General features: G+C 42.4%; 3 protein-coding genes across 5 annotated transcripts in view; 1 reads left to right on the plus strand and 2 right to left on the minus strand.

The window, feature by feature from the left end:
• antxr1d (ANTXR cell adhesion molecule 1d) overlaps window positions 1-2,538 on the plus strand; it is a 17,493-nt gene extending 14,955 nt beyond the window's left edge. Inside the window, exon 18 of the mRNA XM_028422667.1 lies at window positions 1,653-2,538. Coding sequence (XP_028278468.1) covers window positions 1,653-1,946 — 294 coding nt within the window. The 3' untranslated portion in view covers window positions 1,947-2,538. The remainder of the gene's footprint in view (window positions 1-1,652) is intronic.
• The window catches only part of rrp12 (ribosomal RNA processing 12 homolog), a 15,893-nt gene extending 4,377 nt beyond the window's left edge, over window positions 1-11,516 (minus strand). Inside the window, exons 1-34 of one of the 2 annotated variants that reach the window (XR_003671788.1) lie at window positions 11,311-11,516; window positions 10,394-10,617; window positions 10,199-10,282; window positions 10,044-10,120; window positions 9,846-9,951; window positions 9,639-9,755; window positions 9,376-9,514; window positions 9,148-9,275; window positions 8,954-9,052; window positions 8,772-8,863; window positions 8,503-8,614; window positions 8,236-8,336; window positions 8,022-8,136; window positions 7,808-7,950; window positions 7,598-7,719; window positions 7,439-7,503; window positions 7,180-7,342; window positions 6,947-7,101; window positions 6,726-6,793; window positions 6,527-6,620; window positions 6,281-6,439; window positions 6,115-6,195; window positions 5,927-6,032; window positions 5,734-5,841; window positions 5,499-5,656; window positions 5,321-5,412; window positions 5,036-5,191; window positions 4,776-4,948; window positions 4,552-4,662; window positions 4,431-4,474; window positions 4,266-4,344; window positions 4,118-4,185; window positions 3,939-4,021; window positions 3,661-3,859 (exon numbers count right to left, since the gene is read on the minus strand). Coding sequence is in view for 1 of the 2 variants with exons in the window: in XM_028422666.1 (XP_028278467.1) it covers window positions 3,757-3,859; window positions 3,939-4,021; window positions 4,118-4,185; window positions 4,266-4,344; window positions 4,431-4,474; window positions 4,552-4,662; window positions 4,776-4,948; window positions 5,036-5,191; window positions 5,321-5,412; window positions 5,499-5,656; window positions 5,734-5,841; window positions 5,927-6,032; window positions 6,115-6,195; window positions 6,281-6,439; window positions 6,527-6,620; window positions 6,726-6,793; window positions 6,947-7,101; window positions 7,180-7,342; window positions 7,439-7,503; window positions 7,598-7,719; window positions 7,808-7,950; window positions 8,022-8,136; window positions 8,236-8,336; window positions 8,503-8,614; window positions 8,772-8,863; window positions 8,954-9,052; window positions 9,148-9,275; window positions 9,376-9,514; window positions 9,639-9,755; window positions 9,846-9,951; window positions 10,044-10,120; window positions 10,199-10,282; window positions 10,394-10,617; window positions 11,311-11,449 (3,864 nt within the window). In the remaining variant the exon portion in view is untranslated. Of the gene's footprint in view, window positions 1-3,365; window positions 3,860-3,938; window positions 4,022-4,117; window positions 4,186-4,265; window positions 4,345-4,430; window positions 4,475-4,551; window positions 4,663-4,775; window positions 4,949-5,035; window positions 5,192-5,320; window positions 5,413-5,498; window positions 5,657-5,733; window positions 5,842-5,926; window positions 6,033-6,114; window positions 6,196-6,280; window positions 6,440-6,526; window positions 6,621-6,725; window positions 6,794-6,946; window positions 7,102-7,179; window positions 7,343-7,438; window positions 7,504-7,597; window positions 7,720-7,807; window positions 7,951-8,021; window positions 8,137-8,235; window positions 8,337-8,502; window positions 8,615-8,771; window positions 8,864-8,953; window positions 9,053-9,147; window positions 9,276-9,375; window positions 9,515-9,638; window positions 9,756-9,845; window positions 9,952-10,043; window positions 10,121-10,198; window positions 10,283-10,393; window positions 10,618-11,310 lie in introns of those variants that run through there. The other variant, XM_028422666.1, reaches the window with a different exon arrangement.
• Window positions 11,517-12,166: 650 nt separating this feature from the next.
• Window positions 12,167-17,999, minus strand: ubtd1a (ubiquitin domain containing 1a). 2 transcript variants are annotated; one of them, XM_028423568.1, is made up of 5 exons: window positions 17,617-17,999; window positions 17,115-17,201; window positions 13,713-13,940; window positions 13,147-13,332; window positions 12,167-12,962 (listed from the first exon to the last, which is right to left on the minus strand). In XM_028423568.1, exons 1-5 carry the CDS (start codon window positions 17,666-17,668, stop codon window positions 12,748-12,750), a joined length of 768 nt encoding a protein of 255 aa, XP_028279369.1. In that variant the 5' UTR covers window positions 17,669-17,999; the 3' UTR covers window positions 12,167-12,747. The 2 variants fall into 2 exon arrangements, with proteins under 2 accessions (XP_028279369.1, XP_028279370.1); XM_028423569.1 differs by lacking the exon at window positions 17,617-17,999 and adding an exon at window positions 17,324-17,354.
• Between the last annotated feature and the right edge of the window lie 427 nt (window positions 18,000-18,426).

Raw genomic sequence — 18,426 nt, forward strand, 5'->3', positions numbered from 1 at the left:
CAGGTCAGATGTGCGTCTCCTCACTCTCGCTCTCTCTCTCTTCTTTCTCCCATTTTCTCTACAATAATGGTGACAAATGTGCGCACGCTTTGGTTCCTTGTAAACATCCACAAACAATCTGCTTTGTGTGTTTGTGGTGGAAGGGCAAGGTCTTGGGGCTTGAAAGGAAAAACAAAGACCAGACAGAGGAGAGAGTGTGTGTGTGTGTGTGTGTGTGTGTGTGTATGTGTGTGTGTGTGTGTGTGTGTGTGTGTGTGTGTGTGTGTGTGTGTGTGTGTGTGTGTGTGTGTGTGTGTGTGTGTGTGTGTGTGTGTGTGCAGATGGATGCTGGAGGTGTTTTAGGGTTTTGTTTATCTCCCGTGGAGGACTTGAGGATTTGAAGTTGCCAAGAAGAGAAATAAAGCAGTGACATATATTACATCTAGAGGGGAACGTGGAGAATCTGACCATCACACACAGCACACATAGCCTGCTGCTGGCCTCTCACACAACACGTGTATGTACATACTGTCATTACCTTAACTGTAGAAAAATGCTCCTTTCAGCACTAAGCTGTTGTTTTTTGCTGCACTCTTCCAGCCGCCCCCCTTAACCTTTCTCCCCCTCCCTCTGTTATTCATGAGGCTGAGGTTTCATTCAGGCCATATGTTCTGGTGGAGGCATGCTTACAGTCACAGACACACACAAACACCCTCATATTCATGAGCTTGTGTTCTCATTGTGTCCATATGCTCTCTCTGGTGTTGTGCTGCTGCTCTGCTGCTCACAAACTGGCCTTTTCACTGCGTTGCGGCAACAAGACCGAAGCAATCACTCCCCCCACCATCCCAACCGAGCTGCCCTCAATCAATTACGCACCCCTCATACACACACACACAATAGCCCTCTCAGTCACAAAGCTAATGCTGCTGGGGTCCTCTTAATGGCCCCTGTGTGACTTTATGGCCTCTCTGTTTAATAAGGTGTTATAATCAGACCACCAAGGGTCTGTGACACAGAGACCCACTCTCCATCCTTCACACACACACTGACTTATCGAGACAAGACTCTCTGTGTGTGCGTGTGTGTCTGCAGAAGGATACTTTGCAGGAAGCTGAGAGGAAACCCGTCAATGAGAACAATAAGAGAAGCGTTCCATTCTCCCCAACTTGTAAATTATGTTAAAGGCTGAAGGGGTTCTGTTAACTATTGTGGGGATCCCCCCTTTAGATTCCTTCAAGTCAAGCACATAAACCACTTTGTGTTCTGCATCAAGAAAAGTCACCAAGTCACAGCAGAGGCTACTACAGAAGAGGAGGGGAAATGGTGAAAGCTGGAGAGTGCAAAAGTTGTGTGTGTGTGTGTGTGTGTGTTTGTGTGTGTGTGTGTGCGCGTGTGTGTGTGTGTGTGTGTGTGCCTGCCTGTGCGATAACTTTGTCTTTGCTAGCATCTCAGTTATTGTAGTGCAGGTGTGGACAGAAGACAGACGCAGCTCTGTGTGCCTGCCGGGGCCGCAAACACACATGCTTCTGTCAGTAAAACTGGGCAAAGGCTCACACAAACCCTGATCTGAGACACTCATTGAGTTCAGCACAAAGATGCACTGTACTGTAGTCTGTATTCTGCATTGAGGTGATGATGCTTTAACCCTCATCTGCCTGTGTTTCATTCAGGGACGCTGTATTCAGTTTCACCGAGTCAAACATGAAGAATCCACACCAAACAACCATGCCCCTCCTCATGCACATCGTTCACCCTCACCTCCTCCTCCTCCTCCACCTGCTGAACAGCGACCTCTGGTCTCCAACTCTGTCCCTCGTACTAAGCCTCCATCAAGAGGGCCCCGTGCTATACCGCCCTCTCTCACTATGCCACCCTCTCGTGCTCCCCCTCCAGGTCCACCCCCAAGTCGTGTACCCCCGGGCCCCCCAGGACCTCCACCATCTCGACCCCCACCCATGCTCTAATGATACAGAAAGGTGCCTCAGGACAGAGTAGAATGGTGTAATATCTTACAGGCCAGGAACTCTGTGCTTTGTTGCTGGACAGCAAAACAAATATTTATCTGGTGTCAAAATCAGCTACTGACATTCATCATCATTTTTTATAAAGAAATGCATTAACATTATAGAAAAAAGCATGTAGTTACTTGATTAGGCCTGTGTGTACCGTAAAGTATAGGAGATGTTGATTATGGTGGTAAGAGTAAGTGCAATCCTTCGTGGGAGTCCAAAAAAAAGTTGTGGACAGTTAGCATGTGATATGCATATGACTGATGGTGCTAAATACATGTTTACACCATATATTGAAAGATAATAGCAGGAAATGTCGAGTATGTTTTTTGTTTTTTTTAAATGTACACTATCTGAGACTGACGCTTAAGTTTTTAGCCAAAGAAAACCTTTTTCTACAACTTAAGGTAAATGTAGTGTAAATGTTCTGTGTTCTTGTTACAACTGCAGGGCAGTTTCCACATTTTATTTATTGTAACACAGGCCCTGTCTGCATCTGTTCTCTATTTAGTATCAGGTTGATTTCTGATTTTTTTTTTTATTTCTTGCGGGAGGGTGAGGAGTGGGGTGGGGGCACAGTTGCAATGGAGGCTTTCTGGCATGGGGCATTGATAATCTGTATCTTCAGGGTTCTCCTGTATACTGCATTACTGACTGAAATGATGATTTGCATTATTTCTTTATTAACAATTTGTGTTTGTCTTTAATAAAAAAGTGTGTTTTTAATGTGCTGCCTGGTAGTGAATTTGTTTAGTCATTAAAAATGTGTTTTTTTTGCAGTTGTATTGTAAATCAGCTTGCAATCATATTGAGGTCAGTGCAGCAGAGACCTTATGGCATATTTATTAATAATATTTATTAACTAATTTGATGTTGCAGGATGCAACATTTAATGTAATGTGCTTCTCTTTAATTAAACTAATTACACCTCTGCTGCTGTAAGGGCACCAATAATACATCCCTGACATTTATATAGATAACCCAAGAAATTAGTCCTAAATCCTAAAAGTTTACTATGTTTGCTACTTAAACAAATGGTTTTCCAGTAATTAGCTTTGAAGCATATTCAAACAAAGCCATCTTTTCCCAATTTTAACTGCATTGCTGATGATTGCTGGTCTGACAATGTTCTGAATCATTCCAAGACCTCGTCCTGACTGACACACTGAGCTCAGACACAAAACAGTGTTATTAGGAGGTCAGTCTGTCACTACATGACTCATTTTGCTGCAACCCATCCAGGGAAATGAATCACATGAGAGGTTAATAGTATGTTAACTCCTGTGGTAAAACAACAACTTGGAGATTTTCTGTCAAACCTGCACTCTCATAATAATTTTACATATGATAACAGCAAGTGTCTGATGAGGAAAATTGTACCATCCAGTAGCTTTAATGATCATGAATACCGTACTCATGCAGCATTAACCATGTAGACGTATACAGCGCCCTCAAGTGATCGAATAAAGCTACGGCCAGGGGCACACGTCGCTCTTCCCACAACTGTCATTTCTATTCATAAATATATTTATGTTTATCATGAGGGAGAGATGTTTATGAGGCATGGTCACCACTGACTGTAATTTAAGTTGTCTGGAGTCAGTCAGAGCCTTGAAAGATGATGGCACAGTTTAAAACAAACTGGTTTCACAGAGGCAGTCTGTCAGAAACACACACACACTCGAGGAGTCTGTCCACATTTTAGCATGTTTACACACATGCCATCATACATTTAGAGTCCACTGGGTAATATAAAGCATGTTATTCAGGCTTTCCTCTTTTTCTTCTGCATTTTCTGTCCAGACAGCGCCCCCTTCTGGGCTCCTCTCACCATGCCCTTAAACTGGCCCTGCAGTTTGGCACGCTTCCTGTAAATTTCAAATAAAAGGTGGTAAAGTTTTGGAATGGCAATTATTTGTGCAAATGTTAAACAATGACTGCTCATACCTGCGATTGAGCTGGGCCTTCTTCAGAGGGATGTAGGCATAAGGATCAAGCTTTCCTTTTTTCTTCACATCTCCTTTTCCTTTCTGAAAGAGTTCAGATAAAACACAATTTTTACTGCACAAACTTATACTGCACTAAAGTGAGAGTTACAGGTTTTTAATGCATGCTGTCAGACTTACCTTTGATTTATATTCAACTCCATTGTCTGCGTGGCCTCCCAAAGGTCTGTGGATACCAGAGCCCCCGGCTGAGGAAGAAAAAGACAATTATTATAAGCATGACGCCAGAAGCAACTCAATCCTCAAATGTCAATTTAATTCACGCCACCTTTGTATTTTAACTGCGGTTCAATGTCCATGTCATCATCAAAGTTGTCATCTTTAAACCTCCTCTTCTGTGACTTTTTCTGATTATTATAAAAGGAACAATGAATAAATCAGTGATCAAATGTATTCTGAAAGGTAATGCACATTGTGTCCATTAAGTACTCACAGTTTTGACTCCAGCCTCTTCCAGGATGTCATTCATCTCTCCATCTGTGAGAACAGTGTAATTTTTAGGTCACAGCCCGTTCCACAAAAGCTTGCAGAGGACAGCACTGGATTGCTCTTACCTTTGCCCTTTACATCCTCCTCTTCATCTTCTCTAATAATCAGCCGCCCATCTGAGGTGACCCTGAAACCATGGTCAACCTTTGTGCTCTTTTTCAGCTCTGGGTTTGTGGCTAAGAAATAACACAAACACATTAAGTCACCAAAAAACACACTGCATTCCTCTCTTGATCAATAACAAAAACAAGCCACCTGCAAATCAAAAGCAGAATAAAGTCTCTGGTACCTAGCACTCTCTGGGAAACCTTGGGATCCAGGAAGTTAAGTGGATCATCCTCCTCTCCCTCTTTAAGCCAGGCCTGCGCCTTCTGCTGTTTGCCTGCTTTCTTCTGAGCTTTATGAGGTTTTCCTTCATCCTCTGACAAATCGCTGTCCGACTCCGCAAGGATGTCTTCAATACTGTAAGAGAGGATAGAAATGGTTTTAAGTGAGGAGATGGAAAAACTATGAGAAATTATACATTTTATATTGGAACCAGTGGTATACCTTTCACCCTTTGCTTTCGGAGCCTCCTCTTCGCTCTCCGAGTCGTCCTGCTCCTCTGTGGCCTGCCTCCGCCTCTTATTGCGAGCCTCAGCCTTGCGGATGTTTGCCAGCACTTTGTGGTGTTCAGCAGGCAGCATGCTTTTCACCAACTCAAAACTAGAAACAGCAGATAGAATTTTGTGCATTTGTCTGACTAACATTGCGAGTCACTTACATACAGTTATTAGAAACAGCTTTTCTGTCTGCCAGTATTGCTCTCCACTCAATAAAAATGCTGAAACGTACCCAAACTTTCTGATAAACTTGGTGAAGATGTTCTTCAGCTTAGTTCTGAAATGCCTCCTCATATCATCCTTGATGTTTCCAATGCCCTCCATCTGCACAACAGAACAAGTGAAATCTCTTTGTGATATAGCACAAATACCTTGCAAAGTTCTTTGTAACCAGGATGTACAGTGTTTACCATCACAGTGACATGTGAGGCCAGAGTTTTGGGGTCCATGATGAAGAGGAGGACTTTAATGAAGCCTAAGGCAGCTTTGACCATCTCTCTGGTACGAGACGACAGCAGCAGACAAACGTTGTGCAGCAGCTGCTCCATGGAGGTCGTGTCTATAGAGTCTGGAAAAGAAAGGAAGACAAACTGAATCCAGTCCACAAATACAATCTTTTAAATTTCAGACAGTGAGGAGGCCTACCTTTATACTCAAATACTAGACGTGTGAGTGCCAACACTGTACAGGTGATCATGGTAACAGATCCTGTGAGTCCTGCATACACCAACACTAGAAACTGCTCCACAGCATCTGAGTGAGAGATGCTCAGTTAGTATCAAGTGTCCCTTATCTACTTGTCAAGTTTGTCCACACATGCAACAGAAGACGCATGTACCTTTTGTGTTTCCGCAGAAGCGGACAAAGGCATTGCCTATTTCCACCAACAGACTGTAGGCATTCTTACGGGCTCCAACAGAAACCTCCTTGGTGCAGATAATCACCTGAAACACAGGACATTTTGTGATGTCATAAATATGAGTGTGTTTGTGTGAGTAGCCTGCCAGCAACTGCTTGTGTGTGTACCTCCGGCAGCAGCGCGATGATAAAGTCTTTATGTTCTTCATCCAACCTTTTCACAATGTGGATCAGACACTTCAGTCTCGGCTGAGGAAAAGCATGCAAGATATGATCAGACAGTGCTGTAAACCATCTAATACATGGTGTATTTTTATCTACACAGCGGTCTCACCCTCTTTGCTGGTGAGGAGGCGTTTTTCAGAGTCTCAAGCAGGATGACTTTCAGCGATTCCAGATTAGAAAGGACAAACGATTTACACTGATCTCTCTCTGCTCCACACATTTCCTCCAGTACTCGGTACGCCTTCTTCTGCATGCCTGGCTCTTTGGTCTGATAAACATACACAGAGGTAAAAAAAACAGTGTACAAACATGCAATAAGTTTGAATTTTCTCTTGTTCCTTTTCACTCCTCTTACCTCTAAATATGGCCTAATCAGCTCAAAGGTTTTTGTCATGGTGAGCGCATCAACACAGGGAGCCATAGCAACTATAAGATCCATCACTGACAGTCTGAGATAGAAAGGAAATACATATATTGATAATTACCTAATTGTGAAGCATATAACGTTCTAATTAAGTGATGCCTCTGTGTCAATATGTCCACACATGTCTCACCGTGTGAACTCTGTGGTCTCTGTGCTGCTCAGTCTCTCTGTGGCTTTTTGCAGGAACGTGCAGGTCAGCTGAGAATAATAGTTTTGATAAGAGACACGGTACATAAGTACAAATACAGATTGTGGCCATATGCCACGTCAAAACAACAGTCCAAAAACTAGGATCTGGTAAACCCAAAACAGTTCAATTTTTCTCACTGTGCCAAAAAACCTGTGCTGTACCTGCGTTTCGGTGACAGTTAAATAGACTTTAATGGTGTCCAGTACAGCCATCCTGTATGTCCCAGAGTCTCCAGCTGCAGGCTGCTGGCTGTACACATTGAAAAGGATGGGCAGGAAGTTCTTAGAAAAGCGGCCCACTTCAGTTTTTTCTTCCTCTGGAGAAACAAATGATGTTTAGTGACTTGAACCAAGTGGATGCAGTAGGTTTCTGTGTTGTCTTTCTCTCATTCTACCTGTTGAGCAGCTCTTGTTGATGATAGTGCGTAGAGCCTGGCACACCGTGAGTCTCAGATCTGGCCGTTCATTAATAGCCATACCGAGTGTGCGGGCGATGCCTTTGAAAGATGCCACCAGGTCCACGGGACAAGTACAGAAGCCAGGAAGCATGGTCCACATCTAAACAAAAAAAACACATGGAGAGAAACCAACATAATTTCATATACTCTGCCTGTTTATTGAGCCGAGACACGGCGACTGAGTGTGATGAGCTACCTGAAGCTGTAAGGTCTGGTAGACTTTAGCCTCCAGTTTCTGTCCTGCTTGTTCCAACTCGTCAGCTACAACACAAGGACATCCATCTCAGTATACATGAAAACACAAGACAACCCCACCTTCACAAGGCCACCCTCAAGTAGAGCATATCATCTTTACCTCTCTGCTTGAGTGTGGATGCCAGGGGGAGGAAGTAAGAATTGAAAAAACCGAGGCGAGTGTTCTTCACATGATCTCGTATGACTGGGACCAACCAGCTGCGTGGAAACTCCAAGTCATCACTGACAGAAAAGACAACCACCCCCAAACACAGTCAGTTTAAAGAACAACAAGAAGACCAAGCCAAAATATGTCTGTCTGTGTCCTTACTTGAAGCCAGTGATGTTAAGAGGCACAGCTCCCAGCACAACTTCAGGGCCCATGCTCTCCATAGCGCCTCCCACAGCCAGGTCCAACTCCCCAGTGAAGGGGAACTGAGGAGTGGAGCGCAGGTCTGCCAGGGACTGCAGGGACTACACAAGACATAGCATCAACAAACATATTTTGCTTTCTTCACAGAGTGATCCACAAGATGTGATTTTACCTTGGTCATGATGGGGTGAGCTTTTTTCCCTGCTACTTTATAAAAGCAACCGAGGATCTGCAGCACAAATGGCCAAGAAGCATGGAAGCGATAGGACAGTCCTTCCTCCACAATACTGGAACACATGTGCAATAAATATGAGGACCCATACATGTAATTTTAAAAAACATATTAAATTGTAAAAAAAATATTGGCAAACATTTGGAGATTGTACCGAAACATTTTGCAGATATAAGAGGGGTTCCCCGAAGAAGCAGTGGCAGTGATCATCCCCATTTCTTCCATATGAAGTGCAACACATTCATTCAACAAAGTCTGAAAACACGTAAACAGACTCAGTGAGACGATGTAAACAAACAAAACAAAAACCATCTACACTCAAATTTTAGAAACACTTAAGAACTTCAGTACATTCCAGATGCGTCCTGACACATTAAAACATCTTTATTTATTTGAATTTATCAGCAGGGGAGCTCTCTACCTTTAGTGTGTTGGTGGCAGCAGAAACCACCTGTGTGTGAGGCGACAACAGACAGACCATGGCTGCAGAAAACAGGCGAGGGAGGTGACCCAAACTCAGGGAGCTCTGCAAACTAAACAGAGACACAAAGGCTGAAGATCGACAATCTAATGACTAATGTAATCATATTAATGTATATTGTGAAGCACTTTGAAACTGTGTGCTATATAAATAAAGTTATTATTAAAGTTACTAATGTGACATAAACAACTGTCATGATGTTCCGTTACCTTGCCAGATGAACATGTGCTTTCTCCATGACAGCAAGCCAAGCCAGCAAAGGCTGCAGGTCGTTTTCACTGGGCAGGTAATCATACAGAGCCTGGGGGTGCGAGAAATGAGTTTACACACCAAGGTATACATTATGACTCATTATTATTATGCCTCACTTGTTTTGTTTGTATTCCCTCACCGTGATAATCTGTGCGTTGAGCTCTGCTGACAGGGTTGAAGCATTGGGTTTCCCACTGAACATCCTATGGAAGGCCTGCATTGCACTGGCTGTCACCAACTAAGGCCATAAACACAACAGACAGAACATATTAAAAACTACATGGATCAACAAAGAGTCAGTGGCTGCGCCTATGAATATTCCTGCATTCTCACCACATGGCTGAGTGTCATCACTCGCAGCAGAGTCTCACAACAGGACTTGACAGCTCCCAGAGGAAACGTCCCCATCAACTCCTTGAGAAGGCCGAGCACATGAAGTGTGGTGGTGTCCTCTTTGCTGCCTGAAGGCAAAGAAATTGGCAAAAATACCTTCTTTACAGTGAAATCAAACATGACCACTCCTGTGCTGAACTGTCCCCATAATTGCGCACACCGCCTCACCTCCTGCTTGCTCTATTTCTTTTATGCAGAACTTGGCTGTGGTAACAGCAGCTGGGTGATGGGTTGGGGCATTATCCTTGAACAAGAAGTCACTGCCTCTAAGAATGGAGCAAATACCTTGTTGTGCTGCTTTACGGACCTAAAGAGAAAAAAGGAATATAAAATGAATAAAACAGTAGTAGTACTAGCCAGTTATATTTATATTAAATATTTTCCATGCATAAAGTAATATTTTCAACACTGCAGTAATTGGTGGGAAAGACCTTAGGTTTGTTGTGCACTGTAAAGCTCAGCAGGCCATGGTAAGCTTGAAGAGTAGACGGGTAAGTCCACACAGAGGCATCCTGCTTCCTCAACAATGTGGCCAGGCATGACAGGATCTGAAGTCACAAAATAACAAAACCAATCACAAAATAACAACATCGATCCTCGCTACTGTTGATGCCACAACACACAGCAGAACTACTCACCCATCTGAGTGCTGAGGCGGTGTCAGACGTGGCCTGTTTAGACATGACGTCCATTAGAGCCTTGGTGGTGTCTGAGAACTTAGACATCAGCACTGGAGCAGGAACTCTGGGTGTAATACAGCAAACAAATGAAAATGCAGTTAACTATCTTTGGCATACATGTGGAAAATTACTTTAGGAGAAGTGATTAAGGTTTACCGTTTGATGACAAGGTTGAGGAGGTACGCCACTGCAGCCTGGGACTCTGCAGAATCCACTACTTCAAGGGTCGTCATCTATAAGAGAGCGAACAAATTAATCATTTTCACACTCTTCTGTGTCTAGGTAACATATCAAAATAAAACCAAACTCACCAAAGCAGCAAAGTATTCTGTTTCCGTCTCCTTCCCTCCTTGACCACGGATCACTTCAGTAACAGCTGCCAACACAGCACAGATCTGTGTGGCAGATTAGAAGGCAACGTTACAGGAACATAGAAGCTACTCCAGAAAAAGTTATGTCCAACTTATTAGTGACATTTCAGATGGGGTGTTGGTGTAACAGCTTACCTCCTTGTGTGCCGCTGAATTGGACTCCCAGAAGCGTTGCACCTTTCTGAAGGTGAGGTTGGAACAATCCGACAGGCCACTGAGGAAGGTGCCCGCGGTTCTTTCTGATAACATCTCATCTGGCTCCTCTTCCATACTAGCATCTTTACGGGCACTGACTTCCAGTGGGCCGGCCTGGAGCTCATTGTGAAGCTTGAGAGCATCGACTGTTAAATCACTCTTTTCTGTGAAGGAACACAAACACAGACATTGCATGTCTTACCATTGAGCTTCAACCACAGCACAGGCGCTTTGCTTTGAGCAAATAAGGTTTTGGACTTTAAAATACCTACTTTGCTGTAAGACATTCACCTGACATTAATCCATCTTGTATTAGGCCCCAAAACAAAGATTAATTATATCATCTAAATTTACACATTAGGGTTCTAATTAAGGCTATATGGTGTATATTCAAATGTATCAAATGTAACAGGGTTAAGGTCCAAACTATGTCTTAAGAGACTGTAATAGCTTCAGTGATTAGTAAAACCTGTCAATTGCATATTTTACTTAATAATCGTACAAGAAATTGTAGCAGTAGGTCAGTATGTTTATGATTTTTTAACTTATCTGTTTATTAGATCATGATTTTTTGACTGTTGTGTCAGCGAAACTGTACAGGAGCACTGAGCTGCTTACATGCTGCATGTTTGCCTCTTTGGCTACAAACACAGTGGTTGTCTAAGTCCAAAATGACAATTGCATACATTTACTAACAAAAGGAAAACACAGAAAGCTATGAAGCTACATTTTCTGTCAACACTGGGCGTGCTAAAGATATAATAACTGCGCAACACAAAGCTATCCTCGGCTGTTCAAAGAACTTAAAGAGCTAGCGTTAGCAATAGCCAGAGACCCACGTGTAATGGGAGGCTTACCGGAGGGTCGACTGAAAAAGCGACTTTTAGCGGCCTGTCGAAAACGGCTCGTCTGTGGGTTTGAGTCGCTGCTGTGTCCTTTCTTCCATCGTTTGAGTTTTGACCCTGTCCCAGAGCGAAGTTTCCCCGACTTGACCATTTTCGGGATTGAAAACAATTACGTTACCCCAACTTGCTACGGAGCTCCAGATGACTCTGTCGCATATCGATTGACGTCACATGTGTTCTCACGTGGCCTAGTCTGGCAAAAATCTTCAGTTTTAAACATTTATTCAAACATTGTGGCTATTTAATATGTTGTAAACAACGTTTAGCCTAATAAAGAGTACATTTACACTAGTCTAAATGGCTATCAAATGTTCTGAGATGATTTTTAAATTAATACATTTTATAGTAAAGATTAAACAGTTACACGTTAGAGTTATTATGTAAGCTAGAATTTTAATTACACGAGGAATGTCCATGTGTTTATCTTCTAAAACTAGTTAGCCATAGGCTACGCCTTAATTTTGCCAGAAGATGGCGCTGTATACCACAAACGTTACAACAGAATCTAAGATGGCACGTCAGATCCATCTCCATGACAAATGTGACTGCAGGAAATGACCATGTGATGCTGTTAAATGTCTTAATGCATCAGGTGTTAATTGTTGGTATTGATTGATTGATTTCAGTGTGCCAACTTTCCTACTGGTAATTTGCTTTGTGAAACATGTACATCCGGGTGGTGTGTAAAACGAGGAAAGCACAGAATCATTCTCATTTCCAATATTTATTGATAAGTTATTCAAGTACAGTGAGCAACGTATTGTACATAAAACTACAGCATCTCAGTTGGAGTGATGAGATAAAAAAAGAAAACAAATCTCAACATCTCTCAGTACCTTTTAGAAAGGTGCCCTCAGTACATTCTGTGTCTTTATCTTGAACGTGAAATGAAAACACAGTGTGCACATAATTACATAACCAAACAACACACAATGAATATGGTATTTACAGCTTTTTTCTATTTCTCACACTACATGACAGAAAACAAAAAAAAGACGGGATGGATTTTCCTCATTTGGCTCCCCAGGTGAACCATATTTCTTTTGTCAATAAGCACAAGTACAGACAGACACGGGGAGGATCCATGTAAACAATAGAGCTGTAAGTTGATGTCTTCACAAACACACAGACAGACAATGGGATGTGCATCTTAGGGTCCTACTTTTCATCTAAAGTGTTTCAGTGCTTTTTTCAATAATCTTACTTTGTTGGAAAAAGGAAAAATAGAAAAAGGAGCAATACAAAAGCAATAATCTCTTATATAAAAATGTACACAAAAATCCACTGCAGTACCAACTGGAAAGTAATTTCAAGCCCTACTCCTGATCCTGCAGCCCTGTCTGGCACATCCTTTATCATTTCTTTACTCCATTCCCTCTGCCTGACACCTCAGTTACTTATGACCATAGGATTTATATTGACAATCACTTGGACCACAAAATCCTTCTGGATCTTTGTATCTTGCAGACAAGTCTTGTCAGTCAGGAGCTTGCCGGAAAAGAACCACCTCTGTCGGGTGATGTCGATTTCTTCCTGTTCTTCCAATTGTTTCTTTAGCTCAGCGATGGAGTCAGCCATGCTGGCTGTCAGACGGACATCCTTTCCTAAGAAAAGCGCAAGACATAAATAGAGTTGACACACATTTCTGAGGAAGGAGACGCTGAAAAGTCATAAATTATAAATCAGTGTTCAGCCTAGAAAAAAGAAGGAGAGGAGGAAATGCCATACAGGGCCGCTGCATAGCATGTAGTATATGTTGTACATGCTGTGGATCATAGTGGGTGTTACCTGTTGATAATCGCACCCGTAGCTGGAACTCCTCTCTGCATGGAGGCAGCTGAGCTTGTTTTTGTGAGGTCTCAGAGACTTTGCAATCACTGGATGTTTCAGTGATGAGGTTGACAGGTGGGGCTAAAGTGTATGCTGGGAGCTGGTAGCGGTTGCCCAGCTCATCATAACTCTCTGTCAGGGAGCCTGTAGAGAAAAAAAAGACCTTTGTCAACAGCCTACCTCTATTACCACTGTTAACAAGAGAAGGAACAAATGATTCTTTTATATCAACAACATCAATATACAGGGAGAGTTTTTCCACAGCTCTCTTTGCATCAGTCCATTTACAGTGGTCACGCAGCACTGCGACTATTATGTAACAACTACAGCTCTAATCTCTGAACAACTGATGCATGGGATTCTGCAAACTGCTCCCTGAGAATTATTACAGCAAGTTATGCATTTGTTCTGTGACTTTCAGGATATTAACAGCATACTTTATAGCTGGATGAGGTATATATATATATATATATATATATGTAACAGGATTGTGTGTTTGTTTGCTTGTGTGTGTGGTTTCATACCATGCGGCAGAGTAATGCAGGCACCATCCACTATTGCCTGTGCTAGCTCCAGGTCATTGCACTCCGCAGCCAGGGCTGCTGCTCTGAGTGCATCCCAGATCTCTTTCCGTCCATCAAAGGCTGGAGCTGTGTCCCAAAATTCATCCCTCTTACTCCTCAGTTGGCCCTCTGTCATCGGGTACTCACTCTTCCATTTTGGGCGCTCCTTCTTAAGAGGCTCATTGCGTCCTTGGGAAAAAAAAAAGACAGCAGTGTTCAAGCTGATCTGACAACTGACCTTAAAAACTGTAAATTAAACATAATCAAGGCTTTGCATCCGCGAACAACTTTTAGTCTCAAATGTTTATTTCTCCTAATATTATAATAAGGGATTACAGGGTTGTAAATGCAATGGTTATGACCACTTTAAAAGTGGCTATGCTCTTTACCATCAGTATGTATGAGGAAATATTTCACTGGTATTTTGCATTAAGCAAAAGAATAACAATCCTTTGTGTACAAGTAAACACAGAAGAAACAGACTCTGCACTATCACACTGAAGGATACTTCATATCTGGTAGAAACTTCACTACTACCGTCTACAACAGTAATAGTGATAGTCACTTTCTATATGGGCCAGCTGAAGCCACTTAGTATCATGTATACAACTGTTCATCAGTAAAAAGTACAGCAGCAGTCCTCTCTACACATGCTGCAGGTGATTCCACTCCACCGGTATACCAAGAAAGTCAATTTGATTCACGGGGAGAGGAAATTCAAAGTGATTATTTATAGTTGTGGATTACTGCAGTAGCTAGTAACACATACATGCGCACTGATACACAAACACACACACATAGACAAGCACACAGCAGCAGGATTATAGGCAGTAATCAGGTTCCACATAACAGGATTTATCTGCCCCTAACCCATAAGGCATTGGTTGGAGGGATGAGCACTCTTTGGCCAATGAAAGGCAGTAAAAACACACATCTGCCACAGCAACTGCCCGCAGAAATACATTAAAAATTCAATACAAAGCAATTATCATGTCATCAATATGATATATACAATACAATATTTTGTAAGATATTAAATGTTGTAGTGCAGAGCATGGGCCATGTGTTTGTTTTGTAAGTTTTCCTTGTATTTACATTTCAGAAAACCTGAGAACAACAACTTGAACAACTTGTTCTTGTGCCTGTGGCTTCTATGTGCACAACTTTGAGTTTTGAGTCTTCAGGTCTAAATTTGTCTTTAACATGCCAGCCAAACAAATGAAAACGATGTGACTGATCTGAGAGGAGGACACACACACAGACATAACTGTTAGGTTGCTTAAAGCGGCTGTAATGACAAATGCAGGAAACACGCTCCTACAGACACAGTAAACGGTTATCAAACGGTTACTAACATAACCTCTGAAACAAAAAAAACAAAAAACTAAACATGCCTGACTGGATTTATCCTGGTCGTACACAGAAAAACGAAACACTGCTGTGTCTCCTTGCTTTGGCTGTGTGCTCTTCAGAATTAAGTACGATGACAGCCCGCGGTGTATGAAGAATGTTTCATCCACCTCGCTGTGTATGTTAGTGTGTCTGACTGTGCATAGAGAGATCAGCTGTGACACTCAGTGTGTCCTCAGCTGTATGTCTACCTAGAATTTAAAATAAGCAATTTCACTTGGAAGCAGTTGCAGTTTGATTTCTTTCCCCTCAAGCTTAACACTTAATAAAACAGAGGGTAAATATTAAAATAAATTCCTGCCATGCAAATTACTTTGAACCTATACTAATAGTATAAAATATTAGAAGTAAGAGTTATTTCACATGGTTCTATATCTCAAGAAATTCATTTATCACGGATAAAAAAAAATCTGGAAAATACATAAGACTCAAAAATATTGTGTAAGCAATTCTTATTTTAATGATCAGATTAGTGATCATCTTCCTACATCTGTAAACGAGACATCAAAGTGGTGATAATCTCCATGAGAGTGTCCATTTAACTAAGAGGCAGCCCTAAGGATGTCAATTTGCTTTTGTTTAATTTTGCATAATAATTGCATAATAGCTTATAATAATATTTTTTAACACCAAAGTACTTAACCCTAACACACATCTACAAGAAAACCTTATACAGCAGACAATAACACTGAACCATCTGGCACAAACTCCAAAAATCTATACTTACTTTTTAGTAAAATCCTAAGCGGTGTGTTCGGAGCGTGATAGTAATTGTATTCCCTGGAGTTAGGAACTCCCATAGCTGCTTTTTCTCTGAGGTTTGACGCGAGTCAAACCTTTGTACATCAACAGTCCACAACAATGAGCTACAGAGAAAGCCCCCGTGGATGAGGACAGTCCCTGCTGTATCCAACCGAAGTCCCACGCAACACAGACGAACACAACACGCTAATCTAGATCACTACGATGTGAAGTCTCAGATTCAGAGCTCCTTTAACCAATGTGTTACTTCCCCAGTTGCCTAAAAATGGCCACACTCCCTCCACTTTTATCACTTCTAATACAAACACTCCACAGACCCCAAAATATCGATGGATCAATTCATGGAAAGAGGTGTATGGGCAGTTTAAATTGAGTGCCCTTGCGAGACGGCATCTTCTGTACACAGGCTTAATCCTATCAGCTCTATTTAGACACAGGATAGAAATATCCAAAGGCAACGTGCTAAACCTATTAACAGACAATAAACCCTTGTCAGACAATCATGGCTACTGTACTTGTGAGCTGTCTCCAACAGGTGACTTCTTTTTTGTCTGGACTAAACCTCTGCTAGTTATCTGAACAAAACACAAATCCATCTTTCACATGGTGCATTCTGAGGGACATCATTACAGAATATCTGCATGTCACCCAAGGACGACATCTGCCAGGTCATGTCTGTCATGCAGGTAAATAGCATGCAAATAGCATGCAAATATTATGCTGTAGATGTACACAAGGTAACCCATGCACCAAGTAGGTCAATCTCTGATATGAAGCAGGCCCCTGCAGCTGCTGGTGCTGCTCTTCAATGCATAATGGATGACAGTGGCTTGAGCTGTGTGTTTATATAACCTGTGCTATCAGGGCAGGTTCTCACTACAGATTAGACACATGACCAAGGCATGATGCTTGAGACATTTAACACCTAGAACTGCTCAGACTGAGAAGGACTTAGTGTGGCCTCTCTGCATGTGTTGTGTGAATAATAGCTGCAAGGATGCATCCTCCTTAACAGATCACCACTTCACCATAAGTAAAAAATTAATAATGGAAATATATACAGTATAAAGGACCTCTCATGCTTAAAAAGCATAGCCACCTTTCATGACAGTCTGTAAAAAATAAATGCACATATGAAATCATGTGCTGTGCATTCACTAAAATATCAGTTTATGTTCCTGCTTCTCTTACCTCCACGTTTTTTGGTCCTTGTCGAGCTCTGGGCACTCCCTTGTCCATCCATCCTACTCCTCCCCACACAGCCTCCCATCACTGTCCCTACACAGCAGACCAAGGACAAAAATCATAATGCGTCTGAGCATGTTTGATATAAATGACAGAACAGACCGTTTTCACGTGCTAATGATGATCTGAAATTGATTGCCTTATATGAAAATCACCATCAGTGAATAATGACAGCTCAGCACTCCTTGTTCCTGTGAGGTCAGACAGGCTGCTATGTTTATGTCACGTGTACTGCCAGCTGACTGGGGCACGCGCCTGAACCTCGTTCTAGCCTCGGTCTGATTTGCCATCTTCACCACGTTCAAAAGTCTGCACCGCTACAATGTGAGTCATCTGCATGTAAATTACCACACGTGTTCCTAATGAATATTAAATAGTCGTATCTCCCACGTGCCGTTTCCTGCATCACTTACAAATTTTACAACAGTAAAAGCTGTGATTCACCTACCGGAAATCCAGTCTGCTATATTATGCATCCGTCTGCAGTTGGCTTGCCACATCCGAACTTGCTTCCAGCTGAAGTTCTCACCGGATCCTGACGCGACGATCAGCTAGAGGTGCAGGACGGCAGACTGGAAGCGTAATCTGTGCGTGTGTGTCAGTGCACGTCTGGCCGGTACAGAGTTTCGAGGAAGCCTCAGCCGCTTCTACAAAATAAAATGCAATCGATATTCCTATCCCCCTAAAATCATAACGAACGGAGCTCACGCGCGCACGAGCTTTGTGCTGAGCTTGTATTAAAGCCTTATCAGCCTTCGCGCATGCGCAGGTTGGACGGTTTGCGTCAGAACAAAACCGGAAACTGCCTCTTTCAGGATAGGTCAAGTCACTTTGCTGCGTCATAAATGATCTGAGCCAATTATCGCCGTTCTTCTCCGACCAATCAGTGTCTCTTCTTCGTTTTAAACCCCCACGACTCCACTCTTTTTCCGGTTATCGTGATGGTGAGGGATTCCCTCGTTCTCGCCCACGGTGCTGTGGATTCTGCTGCTTTTCTCTTGGTGACTTCTCGGTGGTCCCCCACTCACTCCGGCACATCGTCGCAAATAGACAGCTCAACAGCTGTTCATTCGCTGGCAGACGTTCATACGCTGCAGGTCCAGTAGTTTGTGTCACTGTTGTTTCTTCTGTGGGCTTATTATAATTGTTAAATTCATGTCACTGATAATAATTCAATTTTAATCTTAATTTTAAAACATATTCATCAACAGAAATTGAGTTTAGTGAACCTCCCTTTGTCACTGCTGCAGTAATTTTG

The sequence above is a fragment of the Parambassis ranga genome, chromosome 15, assembly GCF_900634625.1.
Source record: "Parambassis ranga chromosome 15, fParRan2.1, whole genome shotgun sequence".
Taxonomy (NCBI): domain Eukaryota; kingdom Metazoa; phylum Chordata; class Actinopteri; family Ambassidae; genus Parambassis; species Parambassis ranga.

Excerpts from the sequence above, each read along its gene's own strand:
- ubtd1a (XM_028423568.1), bottom strand. The coding sequence starts at position 17,668 with ATGTGGCAAGCCAACTGCAGACGGATGCATAATATAGCAGACTGGATT. Across the intron at positions 17,202-17,616 it reads TATAGCAGACTGGATTTCCG|GGACAGTGATGGGAGGCTGT; the intron begins GTAGGTGAATCA and ends TCTGCTGTGTAG. Across the intron at positions 13,333-13,712 it reads CTGCATTACTCTGCCGCATG|GCTCCCTGACAGAGAGTTAT; the intron begins GTATGAAACCAC and ends TTTTCTCTACAG.